The 21,585-nt window shown below is 41.7% G+C and overlaps 2 protein-coding genes and 1 pseudogene across 2 annotated transcripts in view; 1 reads left to right on the forward strand and 2 right to left on the reverse strand.

Annotated features, from left to right (window-relative positions):
- Nucleotides 1-10,995: 10,995 nt before the first annotated feature.
- LOC101568490 lies at nucleotides 10,996-11,338 on the reverse strand (annotated as a pseudogene).
- Nucleotides 11,339-13,896: 2,558 nt separating this feature from the next.
- Nucleotides 13,897-21,585, reverse strand: part of CUNH11orf97 (chromosome unknown C11orf97 homolog) — a 25,003-nt gene continuing 17,314 nt past the window's right edge. The window contains exons 3-4 of the mRNA XM_023709522.1: nucleotides 17,049-17,174; nucleotides 13,897-13,930 (exon numbers count right to left, since the gene is read on the reverse strand). Coding sequence (XP_023565290.1) covers nucleotides 13,926-13,930; nucleotides 17,049-17,174 — 131 coding nt within the window. The 3' untranslated portion in view covers nucleotides 13,897-13,925. The remainder of the gene's footprint in view (nucleotides 13,931-17,048; nucleotides 17,175-21,585) is intronic.
- LOC105741462 (putative 60S ribosomal protein L37a) lies at nucleotides 20,800-21,082 on the forward strand. The gene has a single exon (XM_012513605.2). The coding sequence runs from the start codon at nucleotides 20,800-20,802 to the stop codon at nucleotides 21,076-21,078; it is 279 nt and encodes a 92-aa protein (XP_012369059.1). The 3' UTR covers nucleotides 21,079-21,082.

Genomic DNA, 21,585 nt, shown 5'->3' on the forward strand with positions numbered 1-21,585 from the left:
CCCGCCGCGCTCCTGGAGCTGGCCCTGCCCGCGGCAGCCTGCCACCTGCGCTCGCGTTCGGTCCCAGCCCGCTGCTGGGCACGCGGCGGGGCGGGAGGCCCCAAAGCCGGCCACGCGGGCAGCACAGCACACGCGCGAGCCCCAGTCCGGGCGGCTCCTCCGGCTCGCCCGGATTGAAGATCGGAGTCCGCTTCCTTCCTCGAGGCCAGCTCCGGGTCAGCGACGCCCCCCAGAGGCAAGGAGGAAGTGAGCGAGGGAGCGAGAAGGAGCGCCGGAGAACGCTGGAGCGCGCCGCACAGATGCGGCGGGCGCGCGGCGGTCAGGACCTTGCGGAGGCTGCGCGCTGTGCGGAGCGCAGTTTCTAGTGTGACTGCCCTGCGAGCATTCGCGTGCACCGTCCTCTAGCAGAGGAGGCCAACAGAAGCTGCGAGGGTAACCGAGAGGGGGGCGCCCAACGCATTCTTTCCTTCACTCTGGCTCAGCCTTCGTGACTGCCAATCGCAGTCTTCAAACAGGGGGCTCAGAAACCGAAGTTAAATTGCCGGGCGTGGTGGGGCGCGCCCGGGAGACTGAGGAAGGAGGCTCGTTGGAGTTCGAGATCAGCCTGGGCTGCAAAGCGAGCTCAAGGCCAGCCTGAATTGCAAGAAGACAAAAATTACAATTTGCAAAAATCTCCAAAAAAAAAAAAAAAAAGGAAGAAAGAAAGAAAAAAAGAAAGCAAAGTTAAAATATGGCCTCTATGGGGCCTGCCCCTTAGCTCAGCTCTTTAAGTGGCTGCTTCAACAAAGAAGTCAGGCTCAGGTTGCTGTGGTTCGATCTGACAACTCAAGCCAGCCAAATCTGCCCTGAAGGCATTCTGAGCAAGCCAAAAAAAAAGGCCTCTAGGCCCTTCAGGGAGTTTATTGCCTATTCTGATATGAGTAAATGAACAGCCCTATTACTTTTATTAAGTTCTCAGGAAACAATTTCTGCTCAGGAAGGTTATGCAGATTACTTCAAATTCTAAAATGATGACCAAAATAAACATTTCTACACCAAAGTCTGGGCTTCCCTTCACCCGGTGGCTGTCACTAGCCTTTCCAGGTCTATCAGTGTGGCAGCAATCAGACAATTCCATCTGAAGTCACATATTACTCACCTTCTGTTACATATAATCCTAAATAGGCCTGGGATAGGTCTACTGACCAAAGAAAAGGAGAAACTTTCCAGAAAAATCCAAGTAAATCACAGCTGTGCATCCTGGAATCCCTGCCTAGAATGTGATACGAATGACAGATGTTGGGGGACAAATAGAGCTGGGAAGGGAACCATCCCAAGTGTTTTGGCCCAATTGACACAGAAAATAAACGTAGGTTTACCATTTGTTTTTATTTTTACTTACTTATATTTTTGTTATTTTAAAATTTCTAACAAATAAAAATTTATCATGTGATGTTTTGATACATGTATGTATTATGTAATGTTTAAATCAAGGTAAACTGTCCAGGAACATTTATCAGTTTATGGTGAAAACATTCAGAATGTTTTCTTCTAGCTTTAAATACACACACACACACACACACACACACACACACATATGCCATTGGCATTTATTATCAAGAACATTTTCATTAACAAGAACACAGTATAGCCAGCTGTGATGGTGCACGCCTATAATCCCAGCACTTGGGAGGCTGAGGTAGGAGGATCCTTGGGAGTTCAAGACCAGCTTGGGCTACACAGTGAGCTCAAGGCCAGTTTGAACTGCGCAGTGAGACCCTGTCTCAAAAAGGCTGGAAAAAAAAAAAAAAAAAAAAAAAAAGAACAGAGTATAAATGTTTCAATAAAAGTTGTTTCTGGTGGCTCTACCTGGAAGCCCTCAGAAGCAAACTCAGTGCTCCGGCTCTATCCATCAAGTAGTAACTTTTTCTCCTCCACAGAAAACCCTTTATAATATTTCTGTCTTGGTTTGACTTCACAAGTAGAAAATCAGATTTTTAAGTTAAAAAACTAGGTATTTCCAAGAATTTTAACTTTAATTTTAATTTAAAAAACTACAAAAGCAAAAATAACTTGTTTCAACCCCCCAAAAAAGAATGCATTGGCTTTCCTTTTAAAAAAAAAATCTTTTATTTATTTATTTCTTTATTTGGTACAGGATCTCACTACACAGCTCAGACTCATAGTGATCTTCTCCTATCTTAGCCTCCCCAGCACTGGGATTTCAGGCTTGCAGCACCATGCCAGGTTTCGGTGGCCAGCACAGTGCATCCAGGATTCCGGGGCCAGCATAGCATGCAGTACAGGGATGGAACTCAGGTCCTTGCACGTGCCAGGCTTGCCGAGCTATCTCCCCAGCTCCAGCTTTCCTTTTTATGCAATGCAAAAATTCTATATATTTATACACATATTCCTTCCCTATCTCAGTTAAGTTGTCAGAGCTAGAGCTGATTACTGTGTCCAGACAAGGTAGGTAGGCATTTGGTATGTTAACCTACTGTCTTGCTGGCTCTCCTCGCCAACTCCTAATTTTCCCTTAAATGTTACAGACATTCCAATGACATCAACATTGGAAAATGCCTCTGATCTCATGATTATCAATTCCCGTTGTGCCCACTTATCTTGTTATGGTTCAGGACCACAAACTGCCCCTACCTGAATCATATCTTGGTTTTGGGACGGAGAAATTGGGAAGAAGGGTGTGACTGGGTTGATGGAAACCAGCCACAGACTCTCCACAAAGTACTGGCTGAAGGTCCTGTATAGTGATTTAGTCACCAGGCAACAAATCTTTCTGTGAAAGAGTCAAGGTGGGGAGAAAGAGGAGAAAAGGTGTTCTGGTAAAGTAATGACTCTATATGTTCTCATTTATTCACTGAACAAATTGGGAAACTGAGCTGAAAACTATTTTGGCCTTCAAAAACTTACGAGTGGAGACAGGGACTTAGCTCAGTGGCACAGTGCCTGCCTGGCAAGCCTGAGGTCATGAGTGCGGTTTCCCATACCAAAAACCCAAAAATCTATGAGGGAAAAAAAGACGGGGGAAGGGAAGGGATCATGGAAGACTTAAGAAGATAGTCCCTGAAATAATTAGGAATCATTAAAATGGAAAAGGAGGGAGGCTGAGTTGTTCATCTAAACAGAAGAAGCAGCACTGCAAAGGCCAGGACCATAAGTTAGGAATTACTAGGGAAAGACTTAGCTAAGGAAACAGAACTTGATCCTGAATGCTGTGTAGTGTACTTGAAAGAGTTAGTAAAGCAAGAGGGCAATATGGTGAGATTCATGCTTTAAAATAAAATTTGATTTTTAATCACGTATGAGGCAGTACTGTACCGCTGACAGGAGGAGGGCTTCTGACACTCTGGTTGTGTTTATTATGGTAGGCACTGGTTAGCGGGTGTGACTTGATAAATTATATGCTTATACAAGTACTTTTATGGGTGTATGTTATATACACTTCAACAAAAAATTTCTAAGAAAATAAATCATTCATTCTGTCATCAGTAAAAGGTAAGTTGGATAAAATCAGAATTAAGAGTAGGGTATATAGTTCCCTTGGAAAACCACTATAATTCGAATATGAAATGAAAAGAAGCTAAAGCTGTGAGGACAAGGAAGTTAAGAAGGAATCTAGAGGATGAAGGAGGCAGTAACTTCCTGTAGGAAGCCTTGCTGGGCGCGCACGCACACATCCAGGCAGTCTACAGGGCCCTCTTGCACCTTCAGACACCTGCCTACACTGGCTGGCGTGCGGGGCTCAACCCAAGCTCCCCGAGGCTCCTGATCAAATATTCTGATTACCTTGGCTTCCAGCCAGAACAGATCTCCCTGGCAATCCCTCAGAGGGGACTGCCGTTTTCAGTTGGATTGGAGGTTTCTGAGACTGAACACTGACCTGCTAAGTGTATTTTCAATTTTTTCCCGTTGGGGAGAGATAAAGATGGTTCAAAGTCCATCTTATGTACTTAGTGAGAAATGGTGAGAAGCCAGTGAACAGGTGTGGTTCAAAAAAGCAAAGAGAGAAGCATTGTTTCCTTTGTCAGGCACAATTTTTTAACTGTATAGTTGGGCAAATGAGTGTGGTAAGAATAGTTAAGTTATTAAGAATGTATAAAATAACAGCAATCTACAATTTATTGTCCAAGGCATTGCTAAATCCTTAAACAAAACAAAACAAATTATAATACAAATTCATAAGCTCTTTCTTTTGTACTTAAGTGAAATAGTTTACTGGCTCAAAAAAAATGTCAGGGCCCGGGAGATGGCTCAGTAGAATGAGCGCGTGCCTGGCAAGCACAAGGGCCTGAGTTCAATCCCCGGTTCTGAAAAGAAAAAAAAAAAAAAAAAAACTGTCATGGTCTGTCAACCTGAGAACTCACTATGCTCACTTGAGGGTTTTGCGCTTTGTGTGCTCATTCATGTTCTCCTTCATGAAACAGGCGATTGATAAAGTTTGGATGTGAAAACATACCTGGTAAAATTTTGGTTAAAGTCAGAGATATTTGCATGATATTTTAAATATTTCAAGGGTTTAACTCCTCTTTAAAAAAATAAACTGACTTTTCCTAAAATGGGTTATTCACACTCACATGTAAGTCATGGAATGCAAGGCTTTAACAAAAGAAAATCATTCTGATACTGAGGTAAACATGTAAATATCACAGTAAGGGTCTGGAATGCCTAAGGAATATTCATAAAATAAGTTAAAAGGTAAATGAAAGGCATTCCTATTTTATATTTCATAGGGAACTGGTAAAGCAATTTAATTTCTGCACTCCTGAAGATAATGCTCAGGACTCTCAGCTGTATAAGGATAGCTAAGATTAACATTATATCACCCCAATTACCTAGTCTCTCTGTATCTAATTGTCAGCACTGTCCCATTCCTCTACCCCAAGCCTCCTCGAATCTTTAGTCAAATGAGTGAGTCAAAGTTATTTCTTTTTTTTTTTCCAGAACCAGGGATTGAACTCAGGCCCCTGTGCTTGCCAGGGAAGAGCTTATTCCACTGAGCCATCTCCCTGGCCCCTCAAAGTTCTGTATGGTCTCTGAAACACAAACAAATCTGGACTGAGCTTACTGTGATATATGCCCCACGTCAGAGCTTGGCTCTATTTGAACTGAAACCACCAGGCAGAGGCAGGCATCTCTGCATCTGGAAGATCAGTTCTTTATTTTCCTCTCCCTCCCTCTGTCTGACCCCATTTCTCACATAGATCCAGGGCACACTTAAAGAAAAAGTTGGGGAAAAAATGTTTTCCACAGGTCAGGTAATTCTTTCTTAACCAATGAATCCCTCTCAAGCAGCCTGTCAGAACAGAACAGTGAGTCTGACTGGGTTTCATCACACCCCTTCCTGCGACTCTCCTTCTAGAAAGGGACTAGGAGCTTTTAAGTATTAAGAAATGCTTGTTGGATCAGAGTGAATGAAATGAGGGTCATGTAAATGACTTGATAAGTGTGAAAATGGAAGGGTAAATGCCTGTTACTTGTATGAGAAGTATAAAAAAAATCCAAAGTAATGGGACAACCAAATCTTGTAGTTCTAAGCCCAGTTTTCTGCGACCAGATAAACCACAGCCCAGAGGTCTGAAAAGGTTATGAGGGTGAAACTACATTAATAATGCTGGAAGGCGGGGGAGATGACTTGGTGGTCTAAGCGCCTGCCTGGCAAGCCTAAAGACCTGAGTTCAGTCCCTGGTACTGAATGCCATGCTAACCCCAGAGCCCCAAGGCGCTCTGTATCAGCCACAAGATACGGTAGCACATGCGTGTAATCCCAGCACTGGTGAGGATTAGACAGAAGGATCACTACAAGTCTGAGCTACATAGTGAGACCCGTACCAAAAAAATTAATGCTGGATATAAGATTTTTTTCAACCACTCCCCAAATAATCTTTAGTGTATATGGAATCTTTGTTGCTTAGTGGAATTCAGCACACTACTGGTTTTTGAAGGAGAGAATGGAGGAGGAGGAGAGAGAGAAAGAGACAGAGGGACAGAGACAGAGGTAGAAATTGCCCTAGCCATTTACCTGCGTTGTAAGAACTACTTCTGTCCTGGCAGGATTGCATAAGAAGAAAGCTTTCTTGAGAGAGCTGACCATTCAGACTCAATTTCTTAGGTCGTCCAAGGTGGTCAGGAAATAGCAATAACTCCTCTGTGAAAAGTGTGGATGCAGTCTGACTACCCATTTGGGAAAACCACCATTGCTCACTTTCCCACTACCCGATGTGCTTCCCCTGTGAAGAAAGCTCTCCTGGCTCCCATTTCCCAGCTTATAGTTTGGGAACTACTGATGAGGACTGTGAAATTCTTTAGATTCTCTTTACTTGTATATACTACAGCCTGAGTCCTTTTGTTATCAGACTTGCAGAGCTATTTCTAAGGTGTTTCCTAACAAAAACGCACTGAGACTTGTTCTATATTATATTTGCAGAGCTGTGCTAGGGATTAGTTCTTGTTTGGTTTTACAACCTGCTAAAGCTATAAATTTTGCCAGTTAAATGCGAGGCACACGGATTGTAACTAAGCAAACAGATGAAGATCTCTGCTCTGCAGGACTTGCCAGCCATCATATATGCAATTAAATGATAGCAGCAGAACAATTGCAGGCCTAAGCTCAAAGGTTGACGTCAAGCCGAAAGCCAGCTGTTAACGTGTCTACCGTCAGTAGCCTGGCCCACCTGCCTTTTGATGTGACAGTTCCTTAATTGCCTTGCCACTTTGTCCTTTGTACTCTGTATTCATCGAGTGTCACAGTCAGAGCAAGTGTCTTTCGGGCACCTATCTCTGCAACCTCATTCCTTTGCCATTTGTTAGGCAAGGCTTTTCAGACTGTCAAGGAAAAAAGTTAAAGGGAATCAAGTTTCAGTTGTGGGAGGGAGGTAGACAGGAGTTGGCCACCCAGGAGTTTCCACCTTCCTATGGAGGTGGAAAATGGAATTGTAAGCCACAAGGAAGCTCTTTAGCCCACACACATGCTCCAAGCAAGGAGTATAATTAAGCCAGATAAAACTAAAGACAGCTGTATTACCAACGAGTCTCGCAGTTGCAACACATACTAGTAATATGGAAAACCAGTTAACAAGTCCTGTTCATGTACACAGAAATTTAATCAGCCTTTTAGTCTCTTGCTTTAACAATTGATTTTATTTAGTAAGAACCCTTAAAATGAGATTTACCATTAAAACAGACTCTTAAGTGTACAGCGCAATATTGCACAAGGCTTAGCAGGTATCCAGAACATATACATCCTGCATAGCTGAAACTGTGGATCTGTTGGTCCAGAGGTTCAACTCTCCTTTCCTAGTGTTCCCTGAGGGCCCGTGACAACTGGTGTCCCTCTGTCTGCTTCTATATGCTTAGTCAGCTCTTTCAAACTCTTAATGTATGTGGAATAAGGTAGCTTTTGCTTTTCTGTGACTGGGCTTACATCACTTGAGTAGCACTGCAGCCTCCCACGTCATCTGCTGGCCCCCAATACTCTCTCTCGCTCTGCTCTCATTCTCCCTCTGGTGCTTGCTGTGTGTGTGTGTGTGTGTGTGTGTGTGTGTGTGTGTGTGTTTAGACAGACGTATAAATCTGGTTAGAACATTCAGGGAACTAAGGAGGTTGGAGTTCTTAAAAGGACAACAATGACTCTGAACTTGATTAACTTTCTGGTTTATTCCTTCCAGAATATAAACATGAAGAAAATCTAAAGGGTTTCCTTTTTGTTGTATGAGTATGAAAAGATGGAAATATCCATTAAAATTTTATGGTTTAGACAAGCATATATTACATAGGCAAAAGGTCTTAATGGATGGCTGAGTGAAAATGCGAGCTACAAAATATGTGTAATATGTATTTTTGCTAAAACAAAACTGAAAAATTCATACAATCGCCACTCTACAAATACTGTGAGATAAAGGGTGTGATAATAAATCAGTCTTTAAAAAAGACTAAACATTTATTTTAGAAAAAAATTGTTTCAGGGCTGGAGAGATAGCTCAGCAAACTGAGTGCCTGCTTAGCCAAGCACAGGGACTGCAGTTCAATCCGCAGTACCACATGCCACGCCAGCCCCACCCCTGGGGCACACTGAGCTGGCCATGGAGTCTGGGCATGATGGCGCATTCTGTAATCCCAGCTGCTGGATTACAGGAGGATCACTATGAGTCTGAACTACACACACACACACACACACACACACATATATATATATATATATATATATATATATATATAGTTTCCCTTGATGTAACTTATAGAAATAGTTTTCCCACTTCCTCCACACTTTTAATCTTCAATCTGTGTGGCTCATATATGCTTTGCCATGGGCATTTGGCCTGATTAAGCAATGAGGTGCCCACCCTTATGTCACCAGTCTGTCCACTACCTGCACTACACATCTCTGGCAGAAACCAAGGAAACTCATAGGCTCCAGAATTATGAGGTGCACGCAATGAAGAGTGGAAGTGAACAAGTAGCAAATACGTTTGGGAAACAATGTTTTTGTTTTATTTTTTATATGCTTTTAGTGTATTTCCTCACTATGTATGTAAACAGCTGTTGGTTTAGGATAGCTATTTTATTTTTTTATCATTTTAAAGAAGTGCCCTTGTAACTCTAATTTTAGAAGTTTTTACCTAAAAAAGTAAATATCTTTTAGAATTTTTAAAAGATGATTGAATTGGGCCGGGGAGATGGCTCAGTGGAATAAGCGCTTCCCTGGCAAGCACAAGGGCCTGAGTTCAATCCCCTGGTTCTGAAAAAAAAAAAAAAATGATTGAATTAAAAAGCAAAACAAAACATTACATCATACTATAATGCATCCATTTTACACCATCCCTTCCATTGGGCATGAAGGTGGGCTTTTAAATTCACTATTATAAATAATGCTGGGCTCGTGAGATGGCTCAGTAGTCCAAAGCACCTACTTAGAACAAGCTTAGCAAAGCACAGGGACCGCGGTTCAGTCCCCCAGCACCACATGCCAGCCAGCCCCGCCCCCTGGTGGGCTGAGCTGGCCACACACACACACACACATACAAATAAATAAATTTTAAAAAATAAAATAAATAAATAAATAATGCTGGCCCCAAAAAACCCCTGTACGTATACCCACTTGAGAAAAATATGAAACAGGGCAATGCACATTTTGCATTGAGTAGTGACAAACTGCAAAAGGATGCAGATGCCTAGAGCAGAATAAGGGCAAAACCCTAACAAGGACACAGTGCAGAGAGCTCAGTCCTTGTTGGTTTCAGAGGCTGGTCAGAAGGGATGATTCAGAGCACCCAACCCAGGCAGCAAGGTTCAAAATAAACAGGGAAGAGGGTGGGGGCTTGTTTATTGGCAAAGGTAAAGTGGAAGTGAAAAAAGAAATCCCTGAGTATGTTTACAAAGTCATGCTGAGATCCCAAGTAGAAATAGGACACCCTCTCACTGGACTGCACTTTTTGTGTGACATCTTACCACTCAAGTAGAAAAGCCAGTTAGAAGCTAAGGAGTTTAGATTTGTAAGAATATTAAATATTTTGTCCTAACCCAAGGTAGTTTTGATGTTATATTTCTTGATTAATTGAAGGTGTGATTCCTTAGTTTTAGCCAATGGCAAGCAACACTGTTTTGAAGTTGCCAATGTCAACAGTTCCATAAACCCAGTGTTAGAGGGAACTGTCCTGTGTGCAGAGGCTCATCTAGTGTTCATGAACAAAGTTTTTATATTCAGCTTGGAAAAGTCTGAATCTTGACTCCAGACATTATTGACTGTTTCACAGTGTAAATATTTTTAAGCAGACGCAGGCCATAGCTAGTCAACAAATCTTTGTTGACTATACTTGACTTATTACATTAAAGCAGTAATGAACTTGAGAATGAGAGATTCGAGATCAATCTATCCTATGAAGTTAAGTGTTCAGAACACTAGAAGAAATATTTTTCTTTTCTTTTTTCTCTCCCCGTGTGTGCATGCGCGCGCGCTCGCGCGCGCGCGCGTGTGTGTGTGTGTGTGCTTGTGCCTCTACTGAGTTACACTTTAGGTCTTTTCTTTTGATTTTTAAACAGGATCTTAAATTGCTAGGCTGGGCTCCACTTGTTGTACTCCTGCCTCTGCCTCCTGAGCAACTGTGACTGTGGGTGTGTATCACCATGCCCAGTTAAGCAAAATAACTTTTGAAGTTTGTATGTGGTGGGAGGGTATGAGCGAATCACAAGGTATCACAATTACTTTTCCTCTCATTGCTGAGACGAAATACCTGACACCCAAGTTAAAGGAGGGAAGATTTATTTAGCCCACAGTTTGTGGAGGTTTCAGTCCACAGCAGAGTGGCACAAGGCGGAGGGCAGCAGTTCAAGGCAGCAGAAGACAGCAAAAACAGCAAGAATAGAAAGGCAGAGTGGCAGCAGACAGCAAGACTTGCACGTGCCGCAGCAGGCGTCCGCCGCACAGCAGGTGCAGCGCTCTCCCGTGATCCCAGCTCTGGGTCATGAATCACTCACGAGCCCACCCCATGGCTGCATCGGGCTTTGCAGGGGCATCTACATCTAAGTCATAACACAAGGGCTATATTTTTTATTTTCTAAAAACCCTTTAATATATAACTACTGTAAAATCTAATTTTTCAGCATGAGCTTGGACAGGTGCCATCTTCAGCTTATAAGATCTACAGTGCAGCTATAAAGTAACCAAATTATTTTTTTTTGCAGTGGTATTTCCATTTATTTCAGTTTCAGTAATAAAATTTTTCTCTTACATGATTGAACACCTATTTTTCATTAAAATTAACAGTCACAATTGAAGAAACAGCGGCTTATCTTTCTGATGAAAGGACCAAGCTGCTAAATCTTAAGGCCTCAACAAACGTCGCTTCAACCAGGCCTTTTATTTTGATTATTCCTGGTGAGCAGCAATCGTGTTTCTCCAGTGGTTTCCACCTGCCAAACGGTCACGACAGTTGTTCTGACACGGTGCCCACTGCTTCCAGAGATTCCACCAGACGCAGCCTCTTCCCAGAGCAACCCCTACGGCAGCCTCCACTCAGGTCCCTCCACTGGGACTTCTCTATCGAGGCTGGCCAAGAAGTCCTGCTTTAGCTGCCAAGGCTTCGTTCTGCTGAATATGGTATTCCTGAAATCTCATGGATATTCTTTGGGGGTGCGTCATTTTTAAATATTTCTGTAAGCAGTGTTCTGAACAGGTGATCTCTTCAGGTTTTACTTCTCTTGTTGTGAAGTCTTTAACACAGTCCAAAAAGCAGGTTTCTGTAAGTTTATTGTAGGTTCCCAGGAATTCCCTAAACTGTTTTATCTGATCAGATTCTGATATCTGTGCAGCCATATTCTTTTGGTATATTTATGAGTCACCTTTTCTGATGCATGAGTTTCCTCAGTTCCTAAGAAGCAGCTCTCCAACCTCTGCTCAGTGTTTCCAGTGAGGCCTGATTTCTCACCGGCTTGTGCGTCCGCACGTGGCCGGGGGCTGTGCCTGCCGTCGGGAACGCAGACCAAATTATTTTTTGCTGAAACTAAGTGTTTTTACCTAATACTGTATGTATTGCCTGAGAAGTCATCACTTTTATAAATATGTTCTCAGATTTCATTCTTTGTTGGCTCAATTCATAATTTGTATTTTACTGTATTGACTACCTATATTCTATTTACGTGTATGTAAGCTCATTATGTTTTTTCAGTGAATGGTATTGAAAAACCCCAACTGCTGATAATTAAATGAATTAACTGTGTCTTCCTTGTCTTAGGATATTCTGTAGAATGACTGCAGATGTTTTAAACCTAGAATGAACTTTGCACTATAACTCTCAGTATGCTGATACTGGAGAAACACTTGTTTTAATTTTGTCCTGCTTGACTTAACATTATTAAAATGTGAATTAATTGCACTGCTAAGTAGGAAGATATGTAACTTTTATTGGTTGCTATTCACATTTGAATTTTTTTCTGTAGAGGCAACATTACATTGACACCTATTACAGATTTTATTATAGCTTTTCCATATACATAAAATGCTTTTTCTACTAAAAAAAAGAACAGATAATATGCTGTATTTATACACAGTGGAATAATACTCTTCCTTAAAGAAAAAACCTGAATTTGTAGGTAAGTGGATACAACTTGACAATATGTTAAGTGAAATAAGTCAGGCATATAAGTTTTAATGGGGCCGGGGAGATGGCTCAGTGGAATAAGCGCTTCCCTGGCAATCCCTGGTTCCACCAAAAATAATAATAATAATAAGTTTTAATATCACTTAGTTTATCTTATGAGAAACTCAAAGTATATATGCAAAATGGAGACCAAAACAGAAATGAGATAAATAGGAGGTAGAAAGAGGTTCAGATAGGTCCCCTAATTATCTATTATTGCTGTTTCAAAAACATTTTTACATGCTAATTTTTTCATTTATACTACTAGTTTCTCTGAGTTCACTGAAAAGAAAGTTTTGGGCAGGTGAGACAGTTCAGCAGACTAAGCACCTGCTTGGGCAAGCGCAGGGAGTTTGATCCCCAGCACCACACAGGGTGCCAGCTCTGCTGCTGAGCTCGCTGAACCAACCCCGAGACCGGGTGTGATGGTACACAGCTGTAATCCCAGCTCGCTGAACCTACCCCGAGACCGGGTGTGATGGTACACAGCTGTAATCCCAGCACTGAGGAGACTGCATACTCAGACTGACCTAAGCACGCCTTACTTGAGAAGGCCTCTTCTTCTGTCTTCATTCTAGCTGAATCATATTTTCTATACATGTTATCATGTCTACTCTTCTTGGCAGATAAGCCATCTCTAGAAGCAGGTCTTCTCTTTTTCCTTGGGGACATCACTTTACTAAAGCAGTCCGAAGAACTACAAGACCAGAGGCTTCTGGTTTGGTGATTGTCTTGGCCAACATCTTCTGTTAGATTCAAGTTATTAAGGGTGTGGTAGATCATATGAATATTTGGGAGCGTTGATAGATGAGAGTCAAAAAAAAAGGGGGTGGGCCAGGGAAATAGCTCAGTAGAATAAGAGCTTGCCTGGCAAGCGCAAGGGCCTGAGTTCAATCCCTGGTTCCACCAGAGAGAGAGAGAGAGAGAGAGAGAGAGAGAGAGAGAGAGAGAGAGAGAGGAGAGTCCAACTGAAAGTTGACAGCTGCAGCATCCAAGGGCATTTTTGGACAGCTCACTCCCTGCCCAGGCTCTCGCGCTTGCCTCGCACTACCCCCACCAGTCACTGCACCACATACAGTGTGCTTTTAAACAGGTAAAGTAAAATATGCATAGAAAAATATATATCTGCATGCTATCATGGCTGTTTCTGGAAATAAAATTACTAGTGACAAATTTTTTGCATTTATATTTCTTTATATATATCTCTTTGAAAAGAGGAGGTTTTTATTTTATTCTTTTTAATCTTTTTAACCTAAACATATTACTAAAATGCAATAAACATACCTTCATAAACCTTCATAAATTTCTTGGCTTCTTTCCATTTAGTAAATGAAGTCTACAGAAATGATAAGCTGGTATAAAATGACTATCTCTGAGTAGGATTTTTCATACATGTCATTTACTAACCATTATCTACACCTACATTTATTTCTGTTTTTAAATGGATTAGCACATTATACTGTACTAAAGGGAAAAGATTGAGAATGTCTACCTTGCAAAAAAGATTTGTGTCTCTACTGCACCATCAATTCATTAAAATATGCTGAATTAGAAGCCAAATGTAGTATAAACATGACAACTAAAGAGAAGTACAATATTTTCCTTCATTATTCTTGGGCATTTCAAAAATTTTACCAATAGTCTTCCGTTACTTTGGGTTAATTTATAAACAGATTTGACAGATTAATATGCTTTTCTCTCCACATATCTGAAATTGAGAAACGAATTTGAGTTGTTTTAAGTGCTCTTTCGACTCTAGGAGAAGGAGGTGCTTTTCAATGAGATATTCTGTTCATCTTATCCTAGAGTTTAAAAAAAAAGAATATGTAAACAAGCATTTCAGTAAAATTATCTAGTTGAGAGCTACAGTACAGGATCAGTATCTGGACGTGTAATCCTCAGAAAATTCTCTTTAGCTTAGTTCCAAGATGCTGAGAGGTACGTGAAATGCAGGCAACTTTCCAAAAGTTATACACTACATATGGTAGGTCCCCTTAGTCAGTCATTGTTTGTATTCTGTTTAATAGGTAGATTTCGCTAGTTACACATGTGGGTAAGCAGCAAAAAGATCCTGGCCATACAGCAGGCATTCACCAAGTATTTGCTGGCTCATTTCTCACGGCTTCTCACGATGAGTGGAATCGATCACCTACTGCGCCAGGTACGAAGCTAAGTACTAGAAAAACAGTGATGGCCCTTCCGCCACAGCAACCACTGAAAAAGAGTGGCCATGGCCCTCCGCTATCCCATGGCCGTGGGCCTCAATAAGGGCCACAAGGTGACTAAGAATGTGAGCAAACCCGGGCACAGCCGCCGCCGCGGACGTCTCACCAAACACCAAGTTCGTGCGAGACACGACCCGGGAGTTGTGCAGCTTCGCCCCCAATGAGCGGTGCGCCATGGAGCTGCTCAAGGTCTCCAAGGACAAGCGCGCCCTCAAGTTCATCAAGAAAAGGGTGGGGACACACATCTGCACCAGGAGGAAGCGTGAGCAGCTGAGCAACGTGCTGGCCGCCATGAGGAAGGCAGCTGCCAAGAAGGACTGAGCCCCTCCGGAATAAAGCTTTGCAGAAAGTTAAAAAAAAAAGAAAGAAAGAAAGAAAGAAAGAAAGAAAGAAAGAAAGAAAGAAAGAAAGAAAGAAAGAAAGAAAGAAAGAAAGAAAGAAAAACAGTGATGGGGAGAGACGTGAAACTTTTCGTAGTGTATGAATTCCTATGGATAATTTTTTTTAAATTACCTGCAGATTTTGCTCCTCTAATACATTTTGTGCATAGTATCTTTCTTTATTCACTGATAATGTGAAATGTCATAATTCGCATCATCAGTCTGATTCATATTAAACTGACCAGCTGTGGCTGTATAGCAAATAGTAGCAGCTGATATCATGTGGCAAAAATCCATCTGGTAACTTACAGAAATGAGGCTCTATCGAATCCTTATATATTGTAACATGATCACCATAAAAGCACGACATAGGATGCAAATAGAGGACTGGGGGCTTTTAGGAGTGTAGCCTGGATGGGTTAGCAATAAGGGGGAGCCAGGAACAAGACTCTTCTCGGTTGTATGGATGAAAGCAATGCAATTATGTTCAAAATCAAACATTTTTTTATCATCTAATCCCAACTGAACTCAACAACTTACTGGACTTTTATATCATCAAATAAAGACAATTTATGCTTTAATCAGTCTTATAATATGAATTTAGGAAATTATTCATCTTTAAATAGTTTTGTGAGCTTTCTTGGAATGGAGAGTATACCTATTATAAATGGGCTCTCACAAAATGAGAGGAAAATTGGGATCAACACCCCCAGTAGCAAAGTGGCCCAGGGTTAAGGTGCATCCACCTTTCCTCCAGGACGATGAGATATCTGCAGATTGTGAGCACAGCTGCTGCCTAAGGTCCCAGTGCTGATCCCACTGCCCAGAACACTGGCATTTGTGCCTATTTAGTCACAACTCTCCACGTGACTCCTTTCTCATGGCTCAGTGGCTGTACTATCTGGCTGCCCAGTGTTGAGGACATTTTTTTTTAAATTTAGGACAGTGTACAGGGTGTTCAGGGTCTCACTGTCTAGATCGGGCTTGTAGTGATCCTTCTGTTTATAGCCTCCCAAATGCTGGGATTATAGGTGTGTGCTACCACACCCAGTCTCAATTGCAATCTCAGCGCACCAGGGGGCACTGCAGGCCGGGGCGTCGAACTCCCGGCCCCTGTACCTGCCTAAGCAGGTGCTTTAACCCACTGAGCTATCTGGCCAGCCCTACTTCATTATTGTTAAGTTCAGGTCCCACAACTGGTTCCTCTTTGCTACATGAAGTCCCCTTAGTAATAGGTTTTGGTTTCAGTTTTAACTTTCTTAGTGGCTACATTTTCACGCCACTGACCCCATACCCTACAGACCCACGTCTGGCCTTGTTCCTAAGGGCACTTTCGCAGGGTTCTCACTTCACTAACAACATCCCAGGTCTCAAGCACTGTTCAGCTCAGGGATGCAGCAGCGCTTCACAGTTACAGCCGTGGCTCTGGGGACAGGCTGCCCAAGTTCAAATCCCCATGCTTCTACCCACTAGTCAAATGGTGTTGGCTAGACTACTTGTTCAACCTTTCTGTACCTTGTTTTCCTTAACTATAAAATTATACCTGTTCCATATTACTGTAAATATTAAATAGGATATTAAATATTGCTCTATATATTAAGAATCCACAAAATGCAGTACTTACTGTTTGTCATTCTGATTCATGTCTTGGTTGAAAGTATGCACAGTTTTTCCTCATTTCTTTTCACTCAGGTTATCACTGATAGTAGATGGATTGGGGGGGCTCATGTACTCCATTGCATGTTCCCACATTATTTGGTTACTGTACTTCCATGTCTAGATCTCTGTCTTCTGTATATCCCCCTACAAATGACCCTGGCAGACACTGGCTATGACAGTGAGAAAGAAGCAATGTTTGGTTCCAAGATATATGTGTGCTGGGGAGCAGTACGCGGGTCCAGCAACACACTGGGCGAAAGAAGGGGCCCCACGAGGCTCTTGCCTTGTTCTTAGCTTCCTCATCTCCTTTCCTTCACTTCACTGGAAACAAAGGTTGTCCATCTAGAAGAAATGAGAGCACAAGATCCCACCACCACACACCAACACAGACAGGCTGGCCATGAGCCAGAAAGTCTTTCACCAGCAGAAGTAAAGAAAAAAGCCAGGCGCTAAGTCTGGTATCGTGTATGCTCTGGGAACACTTGGTTAGTTGTTTGACTTTCACAGTGACATAATGTGGGTTACACAAAAAGTAACTTGAGAGAAAGAGGTCAAGGGGAGGTTGACGTTTGCTTTCGATAGCACGTACCCCTGGTTCACAAACCGCACAGCACCCTCGGGAGGGCGTACAGGGTTCAAGAGCATCTGCTTCTTACTCATCAGTCCTCCTTGCCTCGGATAGCACTTGGCTTGTGGCAGCAAACTGTTTCTGCCCAGTAGTCCTAGCTCTACACCTCCCACTAGGAGATTCTTTTTAATGCTCCAAATCCTTTCCAGGGCCACTGTCAATATTTTCAAAAGCAAGATGATGATTATTAGCATATTCTCCTTTTAGCACAAAGTGTTTGAATACTCACTTGTTTGAATACTCATTTTTCAGTTATTGGGGTCAAGGTTTATTTTGTTTAATTCACCGAGCCACCCAAGCAGGGTCTTCGTCATTTAATCTTTTATTTCACTTCATACATTCATTTATTCCCCCATTTGATTAAGCCTCTATAATGTTCTTATATAATTTACCTGCACCTAAACAACTACACAAAAGCCAGTATAGGTACACATGTAACATGGCAAAAAAAAAAAAAAAGGATCCAGAATAAATAAAAGTTAATATATAGAATTCATTCAGCCAAATTTATGATTCTGACTTAACTCCTGCAATAAATGGAAATGTCTCCACAGAGAAGAAAACCAACTTACAACAGACTGAAGAATATTCTAGAAGCCACAAACTAATGGTACTTAACCCCCTGAAATAAGCAATGACTCACTGAATATTGCATTTAAAACACATAGCAAATTACTTGGAAAATGATGTCTGTACATTGGTAAATAGAAAATTGTAGGTCTTGCATCCTGATACCACTCAAGAAATTTGAGTAATGATTTGCACTGGGCTGTGGCCTATAGCTTACAATCACTTACTTAGGTTTTGAGACTCGCTCAACAAATATTTTGTGAATTTTTGTGCAGAAAATCACAATGCAAGTCAAGTAAGTTGGTAAATTCAGGTTAGTGGGCCTAAGTTATTTTTTCTGATTTCTGAATCTGCAGATTTTAATGCTGAAGACTCTGCATGGACCTAGGGGTTCCCACTGCCATTGTCACTGACACTTGTTCGCTCTCCAAAACTTAGAACAAGGAGTACTATCTTTGGGTTAAGAGAAGAGAAAGTTTCTGTCTCAAGTCTACCACCTCTAACTGTGTGACTTAGAGCAAGTTATTTTATGCCACTATGTCTCCGTTTCCTTAATTTTCAAAATGAGAATAATATCTGCTTCAACAGATCATTGTAGGATGTAGAGGCAATGGATAGGAAGTATTTTGTACTCAATAAACAATTGCTATTCATTTTATAGGGACAATGATTTTATTGTCCAAGCATGCACTCAGGTTCTACTTCTAGAGATACCGTCACTGAGATTACTCACCAAGCTGAACGCCAAGAGTCGCCTCTCCACCCCCACTTGGGTATGGAGTAGATGAAGCTATCTATCAAGAGCAGTTGCTTCCCCTTTCAAGGGCCTTCAAGGCAGACACCATGATCCCTTCTGTCAAGACCTTATAAAGATTAAGCTATTCTTTATATCTATCCTACATCCCCTGCCAGTCAAGCAGTGTCCTGTCCTATCCTGTCTAGATAGAAAAAAACTGCTTGTTAGCCCATGGCCATGGACTTTCAAATTCAGGTGCTCACAAACATTTATTAAACACTTTCTTGTGTGTGACACCCTATAAAAGATCAAGGAAATAGATTCATATTTGACAAACTCTTGTATAAGTACCCCACACTAATCAATGGTGCTACTGGAGCTCCAGTGAAAAGCAATTGAAAATCCAGACGCAGACTTTGTAGACCAATCCAAGCAAACTAGAAGCACCGTACAAGTCAGGATTAGGTGTGCTGGGCTAAGGAGATAGATCAGTGGCACTGAGCCTGCCTGGCAAGCACAAGGTCCTGAGTTTGATTCCCAGGACAAAAAAAAACATAACAACAACAAAAAGGATTAGGTATGCTCGTTTGATGCAATCATAGGAACAACTAAAGCTAAAACTGACAGGCCAGGGAGATAGCTCAGTGGAATAAGTGCTTGCCTGGCCAGCACAAGGTCCTAAGTTCAATCCCTGGTACTGAAAAAACAAAACAAAACAGAAAAGCTAAAACTGAGCAGGGATAATACCTAAAACATATATACAGATGCTATGGAATATGTAAGAAGATTTGAAGCAAAATACAGTTATACATAAGTAGTGTATTCAGGGACAAGTTTGCTGCAACAGTGAATACTACTATATTTGATATAATGCAGGGCTGAAGATGTTACTGGAAGTGATGCAGTCAGCTGGAATTAAAGAGGTCCTGCAAGAGGCACAAGCGCCCTCTGAGGTTGCTGCTTCTCATAAGAGAAACAGAACTGGCTCAGCTCTAGGCACACATGTTCCAGGAGAGGGGAAGAAGGCTGTGTGGGGTGCAGAGCCGGCAGGATCTCTGCAGGGCAGCCTGGTCTCAACAGAGAAGGGCAGTGGGCAAAGAAGAGAGGCAAAGAGAAAAGAACCAACCTCTTCCCAGAATACGCTAAACCTTCTGCTTCCACTCTCTTACTCCTATAACCCTTTTTAGAGACCTTCTAGGTTGTATTCTAAATTTTAAAATCATAAAACCTGGTAATAATAATAAGCTTGTCTTCTGGATGGTTAGCAACCTAAGTATGCAGACCAAAATTAGAGAAAAAGGAGGGCTGCAAGGAAAGCCAACATTTTGGCCCTAGCCTTCCAAGGTCAATTAAGACTCAGGACATATAAGAACTTGTACTGTAACATCATGTAACTCAGTAGTGTCCCAAATTTTCTGATTAAGGAGATTATCAGAAGGGGCCAAAGAGGAAAGTGATCGATGATGTAGAGTGTGCCTAAGGAGAGTCACATGGAAAGAAAACATTCTCTCAGGCTTTCACAGAGAACACATTGGCCAAGCAACGGCTGTGACTCATCCACATGGCTGACACTGACAAAGGTTCTACAATCTGAGGTACAGGATCTCAGGATAAATCCTGAGGGGATTTCACTGACCTTATCAGACCCAATTGCATAGGTCCTGCTTTACCTTGGTCTTAACCACCCAGCAGAAAAGTATAAAAATGAAATATAACATGCTGTTATGTTGAGCTGTAGCGGACTCAGGTCAACAATTTCTGACACTGCCAGTCAAGCGGAAGACCCAATGCTATTATGGGCTACTGGACTCTTTTAGAATATTTTGCTGAGTTCACACACCTATAATATTCAAATGACAGAATTAAACAAAAAAAAAGGGGATACAGATGAATGTCCATTTTGTATCTGTGTATTCAAAGTGGATAGGATAGATATATAGTTACATTCTCTTAATGAATAGAGGGATTTGTTCTAATGGTGTTTGTAAATATGCTATCAAGTCCACATCTTGTACAACATTAACCACTAGGAAGAATGTATGCAATGTGTTAATTATTGAAACTCTCCTACCAATTTGGTTTGAAACTGTCTCATTGCTATTTGTTTATCAATAAAATTATGGGGAAAAAATAAAATAAAATCATAAAACCATGCTATATACCAAAAACTAGCCAGGGAAACATAGCCTAGTCTGATATGGAAGATAAACTCATTCTTTAAAAATGTTTCTCTTGGGCTGGTGAGATGGCTCAGTGGTCTAAAGCACCTACTTAAAGCAAGCTAAACAAAGCCCAGGGACCGCGGTTCAATCCCCAGCACCACATGCCAGCCAGCCCTGCCCCCTGGTGGGCTGAGCTGGCCACACACACACACACACACACACACACATAAATATTAAAAATAAAGAAAGAAAAATAATTTAAAAAAAAAATGTTTCTCTTGCTCTCTGCATTTGAGCCTCCTCACATCGACATGCCTAAGCACACCAAGAAGGTCTGCATTGTCGGTAAATACAGGACTCGCTATGGTGCCTCCCTCCGGAAAGTGGTGAAGAAGATTGAAATCAGCCAGCACACCAAGTACACCTGCTCCTTCTGTGGCAAGACCAGGATGAAGAGGCGGGCCGTGGGGATCTGGCACCGTGGCTCCTGCATGAAGACCGTGGCTGGTGGCGCCTGGACCTACAACACCACTTCTGCGGTCACAGTCAAGTCAGCCATCAGAAGACTGAAGGAATTGAAAGACCAGTAGAAGCTCTTACTGTTTGAGACATGTCTTGCCTATAGTAAATGGGTTAATTTATGTAAAAAAAAATGTTTTTCTTGCCTTTAGTGTTGTCTGGACTGTGAGTAATAAATACAACTTGTACAGCCAGTTTAGGGTTGTATTATGCTTCTATACTTCCCTTGTATAAACATGTCCAGAGGTTTGTCCAGAGGAAGAAAAATTAGAGTAATATTAACTTACGGATTGTGATTTCTAGACTACACTTATCTTGACATGCCAGGTGGTATGTAGTAAATTCCTTTTATATTGTAGGTGCACAAAACATTTTTATTGAATAAAATAATGAACAACAAACCTATCTATATCTTCTTAGCAACATTTTTCACTGTCTAAATTTGTATCAAGTATAATAAATAAGCCAGACTCAAAATTAAGTTTCTAGGCTGGCGAGATAGCTCAGCAGTCTAAAACGCCTGCTTAGGGGCTGGAGAGATGGCTCAGTGGTCTAAAGCACCTACTTAGAACAAGCTT

Source organism: Octodon degus, unplaced genomic scaffold (assembly GCF_000260255.1).
Source record: "Octodon degus isolate 3935 unplaced genomic scaffold, OctDeg1.0 scaffold00012, whole genome shotgun sequence".
Taxonomy (NCBI): domain Eukaryota; kingdom Metazoa; phylum Chordata; class Mammalia; order Rodentia; family Octodontidae; genus Octodon; species Octodon degus.

Coding starts and splice junctions, on each gene's coding strand:
- LOC105741462 (XM_012513605.2), top strand. CDS start 20,800: ATGCCTAAGCACACCAAGAAGGTCTGCATTGTCGGTAAATACAGGACT.